Source organism: Puma concolor, chromosome F2 (genome assembly GCF_028749965.1).
Source record: "Puma concolor isolate L17-30 chromosome F2, mPumCon1.1.hap2, whole genome shotgun sequence".
Classification (NCBI taxonomy): Eukaryota; Metazoa; Chordata; class Mammalia; order Carnivora; family Felidae; genus Puma; species Puma concolor.
In genome coordinates this window covers 45,810,535-45,826,588 of record NC_141684.1, presented here as the reverse complement: position 1 = coordinate 45,826,588, position 16,054 = coordinate 45,810,535, and the positions used below count along the sequence as shown (strand labels likewise).

Sequence of the window (16,054 nt, the reverse complement as noted above, 5' to 3'; positions counted from 1 at the left end):
TAAGCATAGATAGGGACTGCATCCTTTACTGTGACTTCTATTTTGGAAAATTTCTTGCTTGAACTTTACCTGACCATCTTTTCCGCATAGTAAAGGGTTTTTTCGAGGCTCACTCTGTGCAGTCCTTACCACTCAGTACCTTTGTGGACGGCAATACCACATGCAAACCTCATAAGCCTTTGAGGTAAACCCCATTTTCGTGACCATTGTAGTGATGAAGAAAACTGGGATTTATAGACTTAGCAACTTTCCAGATCACAGAATAACAAAGCGACTGAGGCAGGTTTCAAACCCAGACCTCGAAGATTCCAAAACGTGATGATTTCTCCCCTACACCAGATCAGCATCCCCCCCCCCCATTAATCGGTGGTGTCCATTAAGCCCACCCACCTTTGAGGAGGGTGGGACGGACAGGTTCGCTTGGACGAAAAGCAAAGTTGGCAAAATCTCTTCGAGTCTCTTTTAACTCGTAACGTTTCCGCCGCGGGGTAGGCTCGGGGCTCCCGCACCCGGCGCTTTGGGACACGCGCCCTCGCACCCTGGCGCTCGGCCACCTCCTCCCTGGCGGCACGTGGGTGGGGCGGGGGCTCCAGGGGGCGGCGGCCAATGGCAGCGAGGGGGTCAGAGTCGGTTCCCCGCGAGGGGCGCAGCGGTTGCTAAGCGCAGCGATGAGACGGATCCGGCGCCGGCAGCCCAGGGAAGGGGGAGGCGCGAGCGAGAGCGCGTGGGAGCGCGGAGGCCAGAGCCGGGAGGGGGAGCGAGCGGAGAGAGACGCCGGGGAGGCGCGCGGGAGCGAACGCCCGCTCGGGAGCCGGAGCCCCGCGGCAGTGCGGCCGCGCCCCTGCCCGAGCCCGTGCGGCCGCCCAGCCCCGCTCCGCCCGCCGCCTTCTGGGCTCCCGAGGATGGAGGACTCCCGGGAGACGTCGCCGTCCTCCAACAACTCCTCGGAGGAGCTCAGCTCTGCCCTGCAGCTGTCCAAGGGCATGTCGATCTTCCTGGACGTAAGTACCGGGCGAAGGAGTTGGGTCGGCGGTCCCCGACCTCCACCCCCTCGTCGCGGCTTTCCTCTTCCCCTGGAGGAGGGTGGTCGGTCCAGGCGCTGATCAGGTGTTTTGCACCCCCCCCCCACCCCGAACACCAGCGAGAACTACCTCCTACCTCGCTCCCCTGTCCCCCTGGAAATGCACCGAGGAAAATGCGGGAGAATGACTACCACCCAACTTGTAAAAAGGCTTGTCCTGCACCTGCAGCTCGGGGCTTAACAACCCTGAATGAATGGCAGAAGTTAAATTTTCCAACGGCGTGGGTTTCATTGGGGACTAGATCGGTAGCTACAACAATCTCTATTCAGGTGAATAGAGTGTTTTAAAGGAGCTAAGGGAGGGAGGGAACATCATTAACTCAACTCATCTCTGATGTGACCTGTTTGCAGTTCCCCATCTCCCTGAAGCTCTTAGGCTACGGGGACAGCATTAGGGATTGCGATGCCTCGCCACCCTTCCCCAGCCCCCACGGAGAACAATTACTTTGAAAACATACTTGTTTTTCGTTTTTAAAGCGGTGGCCAAGATCCCTTTCATGCTGTTACTTTTTTCACTGCCACCTCCTATTTTTCCGTTTTTTTCTCCTATTATTCTTCTTCCCTATACCTCTCCAAGTTTTCATTGCTATTCATCAATTCTAGCATTTGAATGTTCTTCCTTGGGGCCTCTCCCTCCCTTCGGTATTGATGCCCTTCCTTCATTTCTCTGATACTGTAATCGTTCTTTCTCTTTCTTTGTTTTCTTTTTTCTACCCTCACGCCAGGGTTTTTATCTGTACAGCAGTTTTGTTTCTTATTTATTTCTCAATTTTGCGTTTCTGCCCCTTTCTGCTGTTTCTGTTCTTTATTTTTTTTTCACCCAGCTCTTTGCTGTTAGGATTAGTGGTTTTCCTATCCCTCAGTTGCCTGCCGGCTTGGGCTCCCTCAGCCTCTGCGTTGTTACATATATGCTGTCCCCTGGAGGTAGTCGGTGGGGACAATTCTGGCCACTTATTTAGACATGGTAGAAAACTGGCAAAAGGCATTGAGTGCTGCGAGCTCTTTACTGTTCCCTGAGATCATTTCTTACTAAAATCCAGGTGTATTTAAAATGAAAATACATTTATTTGTGGAGAGATGAAACCATCAGGAAATCAACTCATTAGTATCATAATGGTGAAGCGGTTGTCATGAAGATAAGGGGGAGAGAGTGAGGAGCCCTCCCAAGTGTCTTTTGAATGGATTAGCTGGGATTTTTTAATTGGGAGAGAAAACCATATTGATCATGAAATCCGGTCAAAGGCAAATGTCCTAGGTGAGACTCAGCTGCATCTCCTGGCAGCCTCCTCCCCTCCTCACCGTGCAGTTCCAGGTGGGGATCCAGGCCTCTGTGGCCAGCCATCTTCTTCCCACCAAAACCATCTGATTCCCATTTTTTCTCTCCGGTTCAAGTCCCTTATTCTTCTGAGCCCTTATCTCTGCTTGGCTCTGGCCAGTCAGGTGATGTTTTGGCGCTAGTGGTCCAACTGGCTGCTATTATTCATTAAATTATTCATTACATCCTGCCATTCAGGGCCAACAAGCCCGTGAGGAAGCCAGGCTGAGAGAAGGAGGCACACTGCACACGGGAGAAGGGGATCTTCAGGGACAGCATCAGGGCCCCAGGAAGTCACGTCTGTTAGGAGGTTGATGGCTACGCTGCCATTAAAGAGACTCGAAGAGGGCAAAGGGACCCTCCATTCATACTGGCCTGATCTTCACTGGGTCCCCCAAGGATATCAAGTGCTTCTCTATGACTTTTTTTTTTTTTTCAACGTTTTTTATTTATTTTTGGGACAGAGAGAAACAGAGCATGAACGGGGGAGGGGCAGAGAGAGAGGGAGACACAGCATCGGAAACAGGCTCCAGGCTCCGAGCCATCAGCCCAGAGCCTGACGCGGGGCTCGAACTCACGGACCGCGAGATCGTGACCTGGCTGAAGTCGGACGCTTAACCGACTGCGCCACCCAGGCGCCCCTCTCTATGACTTTTTTTTGAAGCAGTTAACAAATCCTGGCGATGCTGTGGAGATGAATGGATTGAGCTGTATAAATGGAAGTCGTCCTCTTTGACACACACACTAATCTTGGCCCAAGTGTCCAAACTGCTACTTAAAAAGAAAAGAAAAGAAAAAGAAAAAAGAGGAAATTAAAATCTTGTTTATTGTTGTATATACATGATTGTTCTCAAGCTCTGTAAATAAACAGCATCAGGTCCCTGTTCTGAAGGAACATGTGCTCTATGAATAGGATACCCTTGCCTTCTTGTATCTATTTCTAGAATTTAAAAATAAGAGTACAAAACTGATTTCACACAAGAGGTGTTGACATGCTTGTTTGTCAGGAAAACGCCAGTGTCTATATAAAAAAAAAAAAAAATGCCACTGGATTTTATCTCGAGTAGAAGAGATTTTGTTCACACTTTTTCTTTGAGATGTTTTGTGAAAAATCCAGCACTCTGGTGAAATCTGTGACATGAGAAAGGATTTGTTACTTAAGGATTTTTGAATTATTCATTTCTGGATCATATTGCTTTTAGCAAAAATAAAATGTGAAATATAAATACATAATTTACTCGATTTGTTTTCATGTGTTCCAGTAGCACTGCTAAGAAAGATTGCTTTTTGAATTCTATGCAGATCATAAGTCGGTAATAGAGATTCCCTGACTCCAAAGAGGAACAGGAATGAAACCCGTCAGAGTCACCTGCGTCACCCGGACTGATTTCTGAATTTGAGGAAAACTTTGATTTTTAGTGTTTGTCTTCCAAGGCCACTGTACTAACGAGTCCTCTGAGTGATTTTGAGGCTACCGTTGCTGACATGACTAGATATATCCAGCTGGTAAGAAACTAGCCGCAGATCAGAAAACCAGAGAGGGATTTGCCATACCGATTTGGCTTTTGCTTCATTTCCCTCATGTCCAAATCAGCAATCATGATGAGTATGCCGCTTAATTCTAGAAGTTGTTTCCTTCAGTGCAAGTGCATAGGATAAGAAAACTGAAAACAGATAAAGGAAGTGTGCTATATAAATTTGCACCATTATTGCTAGATCATTGTTCCCTATTGAATGCCTGGATCACAGTTGCCAAATCCACAGATGAATACAGAGACTGTTTCATTAGAAATCTAATTGATTTTATTCGATTCTGTCTAAAAAATGGCAGAATATATACGTTATATATACATTATATATATTCATCATAAATACTCTTGAGTGCCCACTGGGGGGCTTAGGAAACCCAGGGCTGGTGCCAAGGCATCTGTGCTGTGCCCCCCTGCCACCCACAGGAGAGTGGCTTCACTGGGTTCCGTGCATAGCAACATGGGAGGACCAGGAGGAGGACAGTTCTTTTCCTTCTTAACACCTGCAATGCTGTCCGTCCCCAGGTTATTTCATTCCAGCTGACAGGGAATAAACTCTGATGTAGAATACTAGTCCATAAAGCATGTGGTCCCTCTTTGGAATCATTCTATTAATCGACTCCACTACTGTGCAAAGGGAGAAAATCAAGCCTTTCACATCATCCCCTGAAGCAAGATAAATCCGAAGTGAAGTTAGTTATAATTCCACTGCTTGATGCCACTGCCTTCTCCCCAACAGTTTTGTTTGCTTTTTAGCTGGAAAGGAAGTGGCCCTTCCTCATGTCGCTAGGGGCAGAAGTGGGGCCTGGAAGGCTGTGAGGGAGAGAGATGATCTTCCTGTTTGTCTTCCCTTCCTTCCCCCGGCCAGGCATGCGCACTCACGCCCACTGAACAAAATGCACAGTGCCTGGCTGGTCAGGGACTTGGTGAAAATAAGGAAGAGTCTTCTTTTGCAAAGCTACTTAATCCTGAAGCCCTGTCTCTACACATGGATGGGAATATCTGTCTAAGAGGTGAGATGGACGGAGGACTGTCAGAGCAGAAACAGTTTTTCAGGTATAATGGTTCTGTGACCGAATTCTGTTAGAGCCATATACCTCCTATCTTGTCTAGCGCACCCTGGATAATTTGAGTGCGGTTGTTCCGTTGGGAGGATGGCAGTTAACCCTAATTGGCAAGGCAGATATCACTCCCCGAGGTTTAAGAGGCTGCAGAAGTAAGGGAAGCTTCGCTTTAGTGTTACCATACATTTAAACCTGTTTTCTCACACAAGCCCTACTCCAGGCACAACTGAGACGATAAAAATGTTTGTGCTGATTACTTTTGCTCCATCCATTCCGTGGCCACTTCCCTGCATCCTATTTCGTGGAGGTCCTTCCTTCTGGAGGTCCAGGTCCACAGGCTGTGATTTACCTGGTAGGTCTTCCCTTCTGGATGGTACCCCGTGTTCTGGATGAGAACCAAATTCCTTGCCCTATATCCTCATCTCTCAGGAGTCTTCCTGGCTTATCTCATTACCTAATTTTGACCTGGGACACAGTAGAAAGCACTTAGCAGATATTAGTTCAGTAAATAGTGACAAATAGGCCTTGACGACAATATTTGCATCTTAACACCTGCCTTGAATAGCCTCGGGTGAGAAATGAGACATTTTAATGAAGGCCCTCAAAGAATAGCCTTTAGGGTAAAGGATGCTGTTTGATAATCCGTAGATTGTTGCAAAAACACAGCATGGCCTACATTTGAGTTTTAATTCTGACCCTAATATTTGCATCTATTTACCATGTATCTTGTGGTAGCAACTGGTAAGATTAGCCCATCCAGATTGCTATGGTAGCATAGTGTAATGAACCCAGTTTTCATCTACAGTACATTAAAAAAAAAATTTCTTTAATGTTTATGTATTTTTGAGAGAGAGCGAGAGAAAGAGAGTGCAAGTAGGGAAGGGGCAGAGAGAGAGGGAGACACAGAATCAGAAGCAGGCTCCAGGCTCTGAGCTATCAGCACAGATCCTGATGTGGGGCTCGAACCCACCAACTGTGAGATCATCACCTGAGCTGAAGTCGACACCTAACTCACTGAGCCACCCAGGTGCCCCTGCAGTACATTTTTTTATTAGTCTGTGGGCTCAGAGGCAAAATTTGCAGCAGAGACCGTTCTGTTCATATTTCATTACAAAGAACTGTCTTAATAAAGCCACTGTCTTAATTTCATTGCTAAGAGGCTGAATGCTATTTAAGATACTGCTTTCTGAAATGAAATGATGGACGTCCTGGGTCCAACTCTCTGGTATGTGGTTATTCCTGTTCTAGTTACTTCGAACTCTTAAGGACACAATAGAGCTTGAAATAGAATCTTCGAGCATAGTAAAGGTAAGAATTAGGCTGTGTTTCGTGTCTCCCTGACTCTCCGCTGGGGCTTCATAGTTTCAGGGAGGGGGAGGAAGCTGGTTATGATGGAGAGGTGGATTCCCCAAATCCCCACTAGAAATTAGCTCCGTGGAGTAAAAAGACTTTGTGTCCCATTCTGCTCTAAGCACAGAAGTTCTTACTACTACAAGCAGCTTTCTTGCAGTCGTTAAATAAACTTAGTTTATAAAGGGGGATCAATTTCTTATGCACACAAGTCAGGGGGGATACATATCTGTTGTTGGAAATTTTTCATAAGTGAGATTTTGGGTAATAATATTAAACTATTATAAGAATATAAAATGATTAGATTTAGCCATACTTCATCTTCATGAAGTCAACAGAAGGAAAGGAGGATACTTCTGTAGCAGAAAACAGGAAAACCGAAAACTTTGGTAATCAAAACTATTGCTAATCTTTCAAGCTGCCCACCAAGAAGTGATGACCTAAATGTACGAGTGGCTCTGGTTACTTCACATAACTGTCTGTTGCTCAGAAAAATGATCCTCGAATGCCCCTTTCATGTGATTCAAGGGTACCTTTGCAATATGATAAAGGGACATTTTCTCTGGTAGTATATATAACATAGCTGTGGTGTGCTATATTACCTGGATTGTTTTCCCCTTAGTAGACAGTGCCAGCTAGGGCTGATTTGATTGTTGCTAACAGAAAAAAAAAATAACCTAAAGTATCTTAAGATTTAAAACAATAATTTATTGGCTCCTGCACTGAGAAGTGGAGACTCTCGTAAAAATGGCTTGATCAGGAGCTCAGACAGTGTCATCAGGATCCGCTTTCTTTCAGTCTCTGGATGGACACTGCTGTCTTGAGGACTGGTTATGTCCAGTTCTAGGTTGTATAGATTTTCTGTGGCTTCTATGACAGTATACTGCACACACACGTGGCTTAAACAACCGCATTTGTTTTCTCACTTCTGGAGGCTGGGTCGATGATATCAAGGTATGGGGAGGACCTTTCCCTCTGAAGGCTCTAGGGGAGAGTCTGCTCAATGTGTGTCTCCTAGCTTCCAGGGTCAGATTCCTGTACATTCTTTGGCTTGCAGCTGTACCACACCAGTATCTGCCTCCATTACCATGTGGTCTCCCCTCTGTCTCTGCATCTCTGAATCTCTCTCTCCTTAGAACGTCACCAGTCTTTGGATGTAGGGCCCACTCCAATCCAGGAAGATCTTACCTTCTTTTTTTAAAGTTTATTTATTTATTTTGAGAGACAGAGATAGAGGCAGAGAGAGACGAGAGAGAAAAATCCCAAGCAGGCTCTGCACTGTCAGCACAGAGCCCGACGTGGGGCTCCAACTCCCAAACCGTGAGATCATGATGTGAGCCCAAGTTGGACGCTTAACCAACTGTGCCACCCAGGAGCCCCAGTAAGATCTTATATTAATTTGATTAGATCAGCAAAGACTACTTTCAAACAAGGTCACCTTCACAGTTACTGGAGGTTAGAACTTCAGTGTTTGTTTTGAGGCCCACAGTTCAACCCATGACGTATATAACGATAGAAGGGTGGACAGCAGCTTCTTACCTATATCTTCCCAAGTTCAGAGTCAGCAGAAGAGAAAGCGTGTCTCTTATGATAAGTCAAGCAAAACCATGACCTTACTGTGCTCATGCCTGAGTAGTCACTGTGGACTGAGTGATGTGACACCCTGTTTGCCAGGCCTGAAGGCTCTGCCCAATCCTCGAGAGTAGAGAAAAGATAGATTTCCCAGAAGCAAATTTTGAAATCATGACTTAAGATACCTGATGGCCAAGCAGTTCTTATCCACCAAAGATAATATAATTAATGTGTAGAAGTAAAGTCAGATACAATATAGACACATGAGCTCTGTTTATCCATGATTTATAATTTTTTTGTTTCCATGGATTCCCATTTATTGAGATACAATTGACTTACATTAAATTGCGCCCATTTAAAGTGAAAAGTTGATAAGTTTTTACATATGTACATACCTGTGAAACCATTATGATAGTCAAGACAATAAATATACCTACCACTCCAAAAACTTTTCCCATGTCGTTTTATAATACCCTCCCTGCTCATTTGTATGCAACTCTTAATCTTCTTTCTGTCACTATAGATTAGTTTGCATTTTCTAGAGTTTTGTATAAATGGAATCATATAGCAGGTATTCTTTTTTGTCCTAGGGTTTTACTCAACATGATCACTTTGTGATCCGTCTGAGTTATTGTGTGTATTCAAGAACCCTTTCCTCTTTATTGCCCAATAGTACTCGTCGAGTGGATGTGCCACAGATTTATTTTGTACAAAGGCATTGGGTTGTTTTCAGTTTTTGACTACTATAAAGAAACTTCTCAATTAGGAAACCTTTATTTAAAATTGGAATTTCTTTTATTTAATGGTGGGTGAATTATGTATGAATATGATGTTCACTGCAATTGCAAAAATGGTCATAATTTTTTTTCTTTTTCTTTTTCAGATACTGAGGAGAGCAGATAAAAATGGTAAGACCAAAAATCTGCAGTTTCTATTTATTAATCTCTTGCCTTTTAGATCACCTTATAAAGAATAATATGGAAAAGAGAGGAGAACCCAAGAAAATGGTACATAAAACGTCAGCCTCTTGTACTAAGAATTTTAGGCAGGTTTATGGCTCCAGATATTCATGGGAAGCTGAAAGAGATACGTACATTTGACAGGAAGATGGAATTTATGCCTTGAAGTGAGGAGCTGTCATAGCTCTGGCTTTTCCCTTTTATGCTTTAATTTTAAAGTAATAACAGCTTCTAATCATTGAGTGTCTACTATGTGCCAGGCCTTGGGCCAAGTGCTTTGAGTTATTTCTTAGAGTTAACAAGATATAGATCTGAGACTTGAACTTGGGTCTGTGTGGCACCAAAATCTTGGCTGTCCACACCAAACTTCATAGTGGCCTTGGGGGCTGCTGTTGTGCTCTAAGCTAGTTACCTACAAGCCTGCATTGCCAGACTGACCTCCACTCCATGGCTCTTGGCCATAGCTCTTGCATTTGAATTATATGCACTAGAAGTAATAATCTATAGGGATGGAGCAGTAGGTTGAAACTAGTATAAAAAGATTGTTCTGTCAGAGGAACTACGATTTAAATGATGCTTGCACAAAGTCCGATTATAAGCTGTCATAAGCAATATCCTTTGACTCATCCCACTGCAAATTTTGTTCCATGGAATGCCAAATTAGAGCTTATTGAGTTTATTTTGCTGCTGTAATACAAGTACAGTATAGTACTAGTATAGAGCTATATTCTTGACAAGACTTTGTGACAAATTTAGGATACAAAAAGTCCTTTCCTTTTCTTGAAATCCGATTTCTTATCTGTGGGGAAGGATTACAGGCAGAGTCCAGGTCTGACACTTTAAAAACATTTGTTGTGGTCTAGTTAGCCCTTAAGCAGCCAGATCAAGAAAAGCTTGATTGCACTGGATAGCTTTTCACACAACAGAAAAGATATTAACCCCAGGAGTTGCTGTCATATGAGGGTCTGTTCCCCAACCCGGATATTTCATTGGGCCTGTCCATTAGAATGTTTTCTCAAATTAGGGTGCACTGGTTAATATATTATCAATTCAGAGGGGCTTTTTTCCACCTGAATCACTTGATTGATTTTTAAGACGGATGTAACGATGCTGTTATCTTGTCTTCTCATCCCACTTGTTGGCCTTATGCCTGACGTCCAAACCCAGTGATGCCTGAAGCACGACTGAATAGTCCCTATGGCTCCACGCTAGTTGCCTCATATATTAGCAGCCATTTCTAGTTCAGATATGCCTTTTCTCTCTCTCTACCCAGGCTCCTAGTTTTCTCAGGCTACACCTTCCTTTCCTTGGCCCCCCGGCTCTCATGGAGGGTCCTTATTACCTTTGTATATACCACTCTTCTCTCCATTACAACTCACCTCTTTTGGTGGCTTGCTGTCATAATCTGTAGTCATAATAAAAAGCACCTGAAAAACCAGTTCACGATTTACTGTAGTTTATGATAACCTCATATGTTCTGCTATGAAGAATGGTCACTCGGTCAAAATAGGATAGATCAAGAGAGATGGGAGTGCTTTGATCTAAAAGCCCGGTGTGGTCCTGTTCGGTCCCCTGTTTTTTTCATCTGCCTCCTTGCTCCCTCTCCTAATGTGCTCTCAAAGCCTCCTGCCCTTCCGCTCTTATTCCCACATATTCACCACGCGTCCTCTTCTGTAGCCCTCCCAAGCACCAGGGATTCTCTGAGCATCGCTCCATCTGTCACCCTTCTGTGGTGGCGTCCTTGCTTTGACTTCCACCTGTTCTGCCCTTTCCGTGCTTAGCCAGCTTGCACACTCTCCTGTATTGATGTCATTCCTGCTCAGAAGGCACCTTATCTGAAAAGCCTTCCCCAGCTCCCCCTTGCAGGCCCCCAATCTCTCTCTCTGTGCTCTGCACACTTTGGCTTGTATTGCTTATTCCCTTTTGTGAGGACTACAGTTGTTTGTTGGCGATTCTACTTCTCTAAGCCAAACTTGCCTCTCTTGGACAAGGAACTTGGCTTAGGTGTAGATACCACGCCCAGCCAGTCCTGGGGACTCCGTGGATGTTCATTTAACAAATTAACGACGATTAATGACATTTTTCTCCATTACCCATCTCCTGCCTCTCTGTCTACTCTTTCCCCTGCCTTTCATCCTGCTTTGCTCTTCTCCCTAATTCTCAGTGTAAAGTGAGGGGAAACAGAGACAGGACAGTCTGGGTTTAAGTCACAGCTCTGGCACCTAGTAGCATTATGGCTTTGGGTAAGCAACAAACTCTTCACCCTCTGCTTTCTCACCTACAGAATAGAGATAATAGCACCTACCTATGTTATGGGGTTATTATGAATAGTAAGTGACACACATATGTAAGGTCCCCAGGGAAGTGCATGGTACATAGTAATAACTTATACCTGCTCATTTTGCCACTATTTTTATGATCAATGTGATCAGTATCACTATTTAAAGCTTGAGCTATTTTGAGGTTGTGATGCCTTAGCTATTGGAGACACTTGGTGACATTCCAGTCATTTCTATTTCAGTGGAGTTTAGTGAGAAAAAAAAAAGAGAGACTATTTACCATATATTCAGAATTGGAAAAGGGAAAAAGAATTGTGGATAATCTAATGTAAATGAGAAGATACCAACATTAAAAAACCATCTTTCTGAACCATGTGTTCATCCCATTCTGTATTTGCAAATAAACAGCTGCTACATGTACGTGATCTCTGGGTAACAGACCCTCATATGACAGAATCCCTTATGGACTGCATAATTGGCAATGGAATAACAAAGGGGGTAAGAGGTGTTATTCAGTATCAGCTTAATATGATACTTAGCCTACCAGATTTAGCTTTTGGGATCTATCTGACATGAGAGAAGCTGCTGGAGAAACTGGGAAAAAATACATGATAGCAATTAGCTATAATAATGGTGTCTCAGAGAGATTTGTTTGGTTTTGGTTATTGTTTTAAAATCATAGGCTAGGATCCTAGACATAAAGACAGACCTCAAAATAGGATAGGAGAGATATGAGTGCTTTGATCTAAAGAGCCCAGAATGAAATCTAGAAATGCAAAGCTCCTGAGAAGGCTTACTTATATGCAGGTAGAATGAAAATGGAAATGATTCATGGGTATTTGCAAAGTTCGCAAAAAAAAAAAATAATAATAACCTTAGAAAAAGGCAAAAGGGAAAGGCTCATAGTAATTAACACCACAGATTCTATTTCACATAGCACCAGGCCCACCGCGGGGAGTAAAATGCCTGCCACAACATAGGTGCTCAGTCAGTACTTGCAAATCTATTTGCAAGAGGTGCATATCCAACAATATGATACTGAAAACTGAACAAGAAACACAACCTTATAGATCAGTCCATCAAACTAAGCATTGTTGTTACTTATCTGTTGTTTATTAATTAATAGTTATTAGCTAAAATTCGTTGAGGACATGTTTTAGACTATGTCCGATTACAGGTGCTTTATATACATTGTCTTCAGTTGTTGTGAAAAGTCTATAGAATAAATAGTTTAGAGCAGTGGTAAGAACACTGGCATTGGTTTAATGACTTAGAGCAAATCATTCAATTTCCCCTTGCCTCCGTTTCCTCGGCTGTGAAGGGGGGATAATATTGTTTCTCTCAGAAAGCTGTCTTGAATAGTAAATGAAATTTTGCCTGTACATAGTAATTACAAAGATATCAATCCATCAAGAAGCTATAACATTTTAGAATATTTATGCACCCAATATAGAAGCAACTAAGTATATAAGGCAAATTTCAGCAGACCTAAAGGGAGCAATGGACAGCAATAAAATCATACTAGTGAACATCAATATACCACTTGCATCAATGATGTTGATGATTTTCTGAGACGATCAATAAGAAAACATTCTGCTTTAAACAACAGACCAGATGGATTTAATAGATGTATACATAGCATTCGTTCTGAAAGCGGCAGCAGAATACACATTTTTCTTGAGTGCACATGGAACATCCTCTAGGATAGATTATATACATATTAAGTCACGAAACAAGTCTAAATAAACTTAAGAAGATTGAAATCATATCAAGCATCTTATATGACCACAGTGATGTGAAACTAGAAATCAATTACCAGAATAAAACTGGAAAATCACAAATATATGGAGATTAAACAACACACTACTGAACAACCAATGGATCAACAAAGAAATCAAAGGAGAAACTTAGAAACTACCTTGAGGCAAATGAAAATGGGAATACAACATAACAAAATCTATGGGGTGCAGCAAAAGTAGTTCTAAGAGGGAAGTTTATAGCGATATAAACCTACCTCAGAAAACAAGAAAAATTCTCAATCTGACTTTACACCTAAAGGAACTAGAAAAAGAATAAATAAAGCCCCAAGTTTAGTAGAAGGATGGGGCTAATAAGTATCAGAGTTGGAATAAATGAAATAAAGACAAAAAAGACAACAGAAAAGATTGATTAAACTAGGAACAGATTTTTTGAAAAGATAAAAAGACCTTTAGCTAGACTCAGGACAAAAGGGGGCTCAAATAAATAAAATCAGCATTGAAGAAAGAGAAGTGGCAACTGATACCAAAGAAATACAAAGGATCCTAAGAGACTATATGAACAATTATATACCAACAGATTGGACAACCTAGAAGAAATGGATAAATTCCTAGAAACATACAATCTTCCAAGACTAAATCATGAATAAAAGAAAAGTCTGAATAGACTGATTACTAGAAAGGAGATTAAATCAATAAAAAAACCCCAAAAAAACCTACCAACAAATGAAAGTCCAGAACCAGGTGGCTTTACTTGTGAATTCTACCCAACATTCAGATAAGATTTAATATCTGTTCCTCTCAAACTCTTCCAAAAACGTTGAAGAGGCAGGATTGCATCCAATCTTATTTGATGATGTCAGCATTAATTACCCTGATACCAAAACCAGACAAAGATACCACAAAGATGTAAAATTATAGGCCAGTATTCCTGATAAACTTAGATGTAAAAATTCTCAACAAAATATTAGCAAACTGAATTCAACAATACAGTAAAAAGATCATATACCATCATCAAGTGGGATTAATCCTAGGGATTCCAGGATGGTCCAACACCCAAATAATCAATCAACATGATATCCAATTTTAACAAAAGGATAAAAATCATATTATCTCCTCAATAGATGCAGAAAAAGCATTTGACATAATTCACCATCCATTTATGACAAAACCTCTCAACAAAGTTGGACTGTAGACTATTTCAATATATAAAGTCCACAAAGACCAGCCCACAGCTAACATTATACTCAATGGTGAAAAACTGAACAGTTTTGCTTTAAGATTAAGGACAAGACAAGGATATCCACTCTTGCCACTTTTATTCAACAAAGTAGGAAGTCCTAGCCAGGGAAATTGGTCAAGAAAAAGAAACAAAAGGCATCCAGATCAGAAGGGAAGAAGTAAAACTCACTATTTGAGGGCAACATGATTTTACAAATAGAAAACCCTAAAGTTGCCACCAAAAAATGTGTTAGAGCTAAGGAGTGGATTCAGTAAAGTTTGGGTACAAAAGCAATATACAAAAATCTGTTGCATTTTTATATACTGAAAATGAACTACCAGAAAAAGAAATTAAGAAAACAATCCCATTTACAGGTGCATCAAAAAGAATAAAATACCTAAAAGTAAATTTAACTAAGGTGGTGAAAGACCTGTGCAGACATTAATGAAAGACATTAATGAGAGAAATTGAAGAAGGCACAAATAAATGGAAAGATACTCTGTGCTAATAGATTAGAAGAACTAATATTGTTAAAATGTTTATATTACCCAAAGCAATCTACAGATTCAAAGCATTGCCTCTCAGAATTTTGGTGGCATCTTTCAGAAACAGAAAAAAATAACCTTAAAATCGGGACAGAACTACTACTGGCATTAAAAACACTCATATAAGAAGTTCAGGTTGAATTTGTGTGTTTGGGAATATTTTGAAGACTTCATTGGATCCTTATGTAACCAATGTTAATAGATTAACAAGAATTGGTAAGAGCCTTTCAACGTGGCTGCCCATAGTTTGGTTTATTCAGTTAACATGTGTAAATATGACCTCAGGTAGAGGGGTAAAACACAGGTTTGATAAATGGGAATATTTTCTCTGAAGATAGGGAAACTTTGAGAGTACCATCCAGAGGTCTGTGGCTCTATTTCCTGTATCTTGCTAACAAGGCTCTTTTGATATGAGCTAGTTAGTTAAGAATCACCGGCCACACAGGGAGCTCTATAGCCCCTCCGATATTTTACTCGGGGATCCTAGCCCCAAACAAGGATAAAAAGATTAAAAGCTGGGCCCTGGAAATCAGGATTATTGGCATGAGGCCGATTTTTATTTCATAATCTCTCACTATTTTCTCAAAATGTTTTGGGAACATCGGTGTAACTGAGAATCCAGTAACTAATTGCAGAGCAGTAGGGATCAGATATGGCACGATACTATATTTACACTCAGGCGTCTGCAAACTTGCAAAACCTTCAACTGTACACCTACCAGCTTGAAAGTCAAAGCAAAGTCTAGTAAGAGCTATCTAAAAAAAGAAATAAAATCTCATGGCCGGACAACGACCCAGGAAGAAGTGGCTCATCAGGCAATACAACATGTGGGCGTGCATGAGTGCAAGTTCCGACTATGATAATTTTTTCACAAAATAAGGAAAAACAAATTTTCTATTTCCACAGTATGTTTTTTTTTTTTTCTAAAATACAAAGCAGTTTCACTCTCATAAATGTGTCGCTTTTCTGCCAAAAGCAGAAAACTGTGAAAATTCTTATCTTTACTTAGCTGGGCTGATCAGCTGTCATAGAAACAAACAGAGAATTTCTATTCAAATTACTGAGCCCACAACATGAATGCCATGGGCAGCCAAAGGGTCAGAAGTCAGAACCTGCTCTGATAGCAAATCCTACAGTGTATATAGTGCAAGGTGTCCCCTCTAAAATGTGGCCTCTACCATAAGTGCTGTCTGTAATCTAGATCTGTCGGTTAGCAGCCCAGAGTTCCTTTCTCTTTCTGTTCTGCAGTGAATCATCTCCTCTACTCCATCTAGTTACAGTTAACTGTAACTATAGTTAAGCTAGGCTTTGTCATCAGATGTCCTGGGTTCAAATTCCCGTTCCTCTCTCTCTCTCTGTGATCTGAGCAAATTATTTTACT

The 16,054-nt window shown here is 41.9% G+C and overlaps 1 protein-coding gene across 2 annotated transcripts in view; it reads left to right on the top strand.

The window, feature by feature from the left end:
• The first annotated feature begins 783 nt into the window (after positions 1 to 783).
• NECAB1 (N-terminal EF-hand calcium binding protein 1) overlaps positions 784 to 16,054 on the top strand; it is a 194,402-nt gene continuing 179,131 nt past the window's right edge. The window contains exons 1-2 of one of the 2 annotated variants that reach the window (XM_086695896.1): positions 784 to 1,001; positions 8,795 to 8,819. In XM_086695896.1, coding sequence (XP_086552022.1) covers positions 903 to 1,001; positions 8,795 to 8,819 — 124 coding nt within the window. In that variant the 5' untranslated portion in view covers positions 784 to 902. The remainder of the gene's footprint in view (positions 1,002 to 8,794; positions 8,820 to 16,054) is intronic. The other variant, XM_086695895.1, reaches the window with a different exon arrangement.